This window comes from Arachis ipaensis, chromosome B09 (genome assembly GCF_000816755.2).
Source record: "Arachis ipaensis cultivar K30076 chromosome B09, Araip1.1, whole genome shotgun sequence".
NCBI classification, from domain to species: domain Eukaryota; kingdom Viridiplantae; phylum Streptophyta; class Magnoliopsida; order Fabales; family Fabaceae; genus Arachis; species Arachis ipaensis.
The window spans coordinates 10,428,622-10,432,636 of NC_029793.2; the positions used below are offsets into that span (position 1 = coordinate 10,428,622).

General features: G+C 31.9%; 1 protein-coding gene across 1 annotated transcript; it reads right to left on the reverse strand.

Moving 5' to 3' along the window:
* LOC107614980 (F-box/LRR-repeat protein At3g59190-like) lies at window positions 2,036-3,515 on the reverse strand. Its single transcript, XM_016317103.1, has 2 exons — window positions 2,253-3,515; window positions 2,036-2,173 (listed from the first exon to the last, which is right to left on the reverse strand). The coding sequence occupies exons 1-2, from the start codon at window positions 3,513-3,515 to the stop codon at window positions 2,036-2,038; spliced, it is 1,401 nt and encodes a 466-aa protein (XP_016172589.1).

The following is a 4,015-nucleotide window of genomic DNA, read 5'->3' on the forward strand; positions in this document are numbered from 1 at the left end:
CTGTTCTACTGACACCACATGGCTGTAAAACACCTGTATTTCCCATATCCAAGTCCAACACCACTTTTACTTCCATATTAAAAATAAAAAGTGACACACATATATCTGGATACTTTTTAAATACAATGTATCCAATGATATATAAAAAAAATACAACATTAAAAAATTAGAAAAATGACACTTTATTGTATATTAAATTACATTTGGATCCTTTAAATTTTTATATTAATTGATTACATTGGCACATGGAACCGGACATACAGTTTTAGAATGACCAAATAGTTAAATTGGTTTTGGAAAGATCACTTATTTTTTAAATTAGATTTTTTTAATCAAATTTATCATTCAAAGATTTTAAATTAATTATTTTAGTCTTTGTAGTGATAAAATTTGTTAATGTGACACCTTAAGTAACACTACAACACACACCTAGTAGTCCTAATTGGCGACTAACATGATAAGTTTATGAAATTAGATAAAATAAACTCCAAATTGAGAGATTTTAATGCCTCAAGTTCTTCCCTCAATTTGGTTTTAATCTGATCTAATTTCATAAACTTATCATGCTAATAGTCAATTAAGACCCTATGTGTGTGTTTGTAATATCATTTAGTGTGCCACATTAACAAATTTTGGCACCGTACAAAAAAAATAACATAAAGACTAACACGATTAATTTAAAATTTTTTTAAGGATAAATTTGACTAAAAAAATTGTTTAAGAACTAATTTAAAGAACGAAATTGACTATTTACCCATTTTAGAATATAAACCAGAAGAGTCTTTTGAGTTTCATAAACGCTTTCTGGGTGGATTGCCAATATGAGAGGGGACTGATGCTACTTTGGTTGAGTTTATAACCTTTCTTTATGAAGACAATGTGCCCCAAAAGAGTATATTAACACATGTTATTATCTGTATTCTATTATTTGTCTCACAAGTTTATTAGTAAATTGCTATACTCACCAAAATTCATATCACTATTACACATTGTTTAATCTTTTTGGGAGCTTAATTTTATGAATTGTACTAAAGAATTTGATAGGGATTATCTTTCATGTTTATTTATCCCATAATCCCTTTTATCCGCCACCTTCCCCAATGATCTTTACAAATGATTCCAATCTTCCTCATCCTGTTGTATTATTCCATATATTTTCAGTCTCACTTTCCGAGTTAGAAGTGAAAATGATGAACATAGTAAATTTTACATTTATTATTATGAGTATGAATGCAGCAAGCCGTTCATAACTTTTTACTCATACAAGAGAACTTAAAACTCATGAGAAATGATTCTTTTCTCCATTGGGCAAATGTTTTTTAATGCTCTCTGTATGAATATCAAGTAGTAAGCTCATAATAGCAAAAAATAAGAAAAGAAAAATTATATTTAAAAACAAAATTAAGTTTGTTATTATAGAAACCTTCACACATTCAAAACTTCCTCCTCTATGGAAGATAAAACATTTAAAGCAATGTAAATGAGTTACTAACTAACAAAAAGATAATTACTACTTTAATCTAAAACTAATATTTACATTATCAGAGCTTGACAATCCACCTAAGAGAGATTTGAGACTATTAAAGTAATGATAAGTAGTTGAGAGTTCGTAATTAGTAAATGAATATTTATGAAGTTAATTGGTAATATCTCTCTATAAATAACGTAACTCTTGTATCATGTAAAAACAACTTCAATACATATTTATCATTTCCTTTAATTCTATCTCTATTTTCTTGTTAGAGATGAACAAAATCAACAACATTCACATTATTCTTGACTGAGCTTGTGACCTTGACATCCTACAAGCCATGCAACCAACACTTAGACTTGGGATAACAATAGGAGCAAAACTTGCCCTTTGCCATTTTGGTTTCCATTAGCATCCAGTAGAAAAACTGTTGTTGTTTAAACAAATAACAAATAAGAGTTGGAAGCTCCATAGATAACACTTTGAATTGATGAAAAGCACAGGGAGGAAATAAAATAGAAACTTTGGAGACAATGTTGTACCTCAATGAATGCTTTGGTGCAATCAAGGAAATAGTTTCCGGCACAAACTATAGAACAAGCGATCCACAAGAAGCAAATACTTAGATTTAACTTTCCGAACAGAGCGTATGACCAAGTGTTTGATGCTTGCCACAGGCCATGAATATGGGTCTTCCCAATACTGCATAATCCAAGGCATATAACAACCATATTAAGAAAATAGGTAAACTAACAGAATATAAGTACCAATTTATACTTACATAGTATTCATCATCATAAAAACTATCAGAAGGGAAGCAGGGATGGATGGAGAGGGAGAGTGATGAGAACTTTTGTGAGTATTTAAATTGTTTGACAAATTTCATCAACTGGTAAAGACGTGGTTGAATCATATTGAGCCGAACATTTACTTCCAGTCGATTAGAACAGCTTAGAAAAGATATGGAAGGTAAGTTATCACCAGTATAATAGTATCGAAATGATAATAGATTTGGAGTGTCAATTTCAATCTTCTCCATGGTAGAGCAACATAACACCAAAGCCTTGAGTTGAGAACTTGAGATCTTAATGTTCTTAAACATGCAGCAGTCAACCAATTCCAAACTCTCAAGGAAAGGAAATTTGGAAGACAGATGAAGAAACCATGTGGCTGTAAAAGTAAATTTAATGTTCATATTCATTAAGGTCAAAGCTCTCAAATTTCCACAACTATCAAAATTCATCTTGGGGGGCCCATAACTGTCAGCAACATAATATAGTTTCTCAATATTTGGAGCATCAATATAAACATTTTGTACTCCCTGAATATCAACTCCCTTGAGATTTTGTAGACCATGCATGCTTACTGATTTCATAAGAGAAATTTGCATATCTCCGGCACCTTGGGGGTTGTATACATAACACCTCTTCAAGGTTATACGCTCAATTAAAGGAGAATGAGAAATAACATGCTCGATAGCACCTTCATCATCAAAAAGGACATAGCTCAAGGATAATACACAGAGTGAGGAAAACTTGACTGAAGGATTCAGGAATTCTTTGTCAAATCTGATTCTCCCCTTCAGCACTAACTTATTAAGTGATCTTGCTTCAATGACACCTGGATGCAAGATATAACATAGGCACGGATCATCCTTTTTTAAAGTAGGCAGGCAAAGCTTTAGGGTCTGGAGATCACATTCACTGGCTAACTTAAGCCACTGATCAACATCAGGGTATATAAGCTGAAGGTCAAAGCAGGTTAAACTAAGCTTGAGCGTGAATTCTTTGATTGCTAAGCCTTGTTCACTGAACCTCAGCAATCTTTGCTTGCCATAATCAAGGAATCTCTTAATTTGTCGATCTTTCTTCCGCTTGGAAGACCAGCTAATAGATTCTCGGTCACAAATAGACAAAATGGGAAAGGTACAGAATATTTCTCTCCATGTCTTAGACAAAAGACTAGTATTGATAGCATCTTGCTTTGGCAGTCTTGAGAGAATGTCATGAAGTATGATTTCTGGTAAACTGGATATCTGGTCCATTTTTTCAATCATTATTGTGTCCTTCAAAGCAAGTAGAAGAATATCAAAAAAAGAATAACTCAATCATCTCAAATTATGATAATCAAAAAAATAATTTATAAAATTTGTTCTTTTCCCTTCGTTTTTGCAACAGTAACTAACAAAGCAGAACCCACAAGAATCATCATTGACCACCATCTGCCCAAACACTAGTAATTTGGATGCAAAAACACATACAGAACAAATAAGATCAATGATGTGGTAATTTTACTATAAGTATATAGTGCTATACATTATTTGCGACCATTGTTTATTAAGTTTGACCACACACTAGGAACCAAAGAAAAAGAAAGTTTCAATCATCAAATTTTATATAACTTATGTGTTATATTTATGTATTGCTTTTGCTCCTATCAGCTAAACTTTTTGAATTCATTACCGAATAGTGAGTCTAGGGAACATTAAAAAGAAATCCTAGTAATCCACAACCTACAATTGTTCTTAACATTCTACACATTTAG

Coding starts and splice junctions, on each gene's coding strand:
- LOC107614980 (XM_016317103.1), bottom strand. CDS start 3,515: ATGGACCAGATATCCAGTTTACCAGAAATCATACTTCATGACATTCTC. Junction 2,174..2,252: donor TTTATGATGATGAATACTAT/GTAAGTATAAAT, acceptor TGGATTATGCAG/TATTGGGAAGACCCATATTC.